Below are 1,001 nucleotides of genomic sequence, written 5' to 3' on the forward strand. Positions count from 1 at the left end.
GATCCGCTCGCTGTTCGAGCAGGCGTCTCTGAAGAAACGGTCCAAGAGACAGCAAGGCAAGAAACACAATTAGGAGACGGGAGTTGAGGATAGGCCTGTACGAGCGGAAGTGACGATGGGGCCGGAGCATGAGGCATCCCCGGAGTGGACACAAAGGGAACGACGTGGGAGGCCCCGAGGCACTTCACCCAAGACCTGCGACCAGGAGCTTACACACTGCATAACGCCGAGGGAAGCCATCGCGGCTGCCGATACGGTGTTGGCATTTCTTGGCCAGCCCGAGCTGCGAGAAGTGATGGCCCAGACGGACTGTCTGTCGATTGTGAGGGTCCGGAGTCGTTTGCGGGAGCAGGTTGATGTACGATGTAGTTGATTCGTCCAGACACGCAAAGCGGGCGATGATGTGGGAAGCGGGCCGTGGTCGATGTTGTCTACCCTCCCAGCTTCTGATCTTTGTCATGCTGGCTGCGTTTGCTTGCTGCGTTTGAATAGCAGTGTTGGTTGGAAGTGCAAGAAGAGTGGATCAAAGTGTCGGTTTCACTAGCGTGAGGATTCACATCGTCCCGGATTCAACCCCACGGCTGGGCATGCCGGACCAGATTGTCGCTTCAAAGATGAGCTCGGATTGTTTGGCAACGGAGGCAGGCCACATCGCAATCTGGCTCCAACGGAGTGTGTAGACATACACGACGTCCGTTCTGAAGCGGTATCCACGCGTCTGCAGAATCTCGGCCTTTGTCTTACGAGATTAACCAATCTTGATAGTCGGGCTTATTTTTTGGGGGGCTCCAGGAACGGTGCAACTTCGGGCAACACGGCACCGCATGCAGCCACACGTGAGGTCCTAGAGGAACTTCTGCTTCTTGCCCGGCCTTGTGCCACATCTCAAAAATCTCGGCTTATCTCACTTCAGTCTCCGAACGTCTTAACCTGTTACTTTGACTTGTTTTGCTTTGCTGTCCAACTTGCCGTCCAGACAGCGCGCGCATCAAACTTAGGGA

The 1,001-nt window shown here is 55.2% G+C and overlaps 1 protein-coding gene across 1 annotated transcript; it reads left to right on the forward strand.

The window, feature by feature from the left end:
- Window positions 1–115: 115 nt before the first annotated feature.
- CABS01_17282 (uncharacterized protein) lies at window positions 116–373 on the forward strand (the record flags this gene model as incomplete). The annotated part of the gene is made up of 1 exon (XM_060550607.1): window positions 116–373. The coding sequence occupies one exon, from the start codon at window positions 116–118 to the stop codon at window positions 371–373; it is 258 nt and encodes an 85-aa protein (XP_060393047.1).
- Window positions 374–1,001: the final 628 nt, after the last annotated feature.

This window comes from Colletotrichum abscissum, assembly GCF_030869225.1.
Source record: "Colletotrichum abscissum strain IMI 504890 chromosome Unknown Scaffold_560.1, whole genome shotgun sequence".
NCBI lineage: Eukaryota > Fungi > Ascomycota > Sordariomycetes > Glomerellales > Glomerellaceae > Colletotrichum > Colletotrichum abscissum.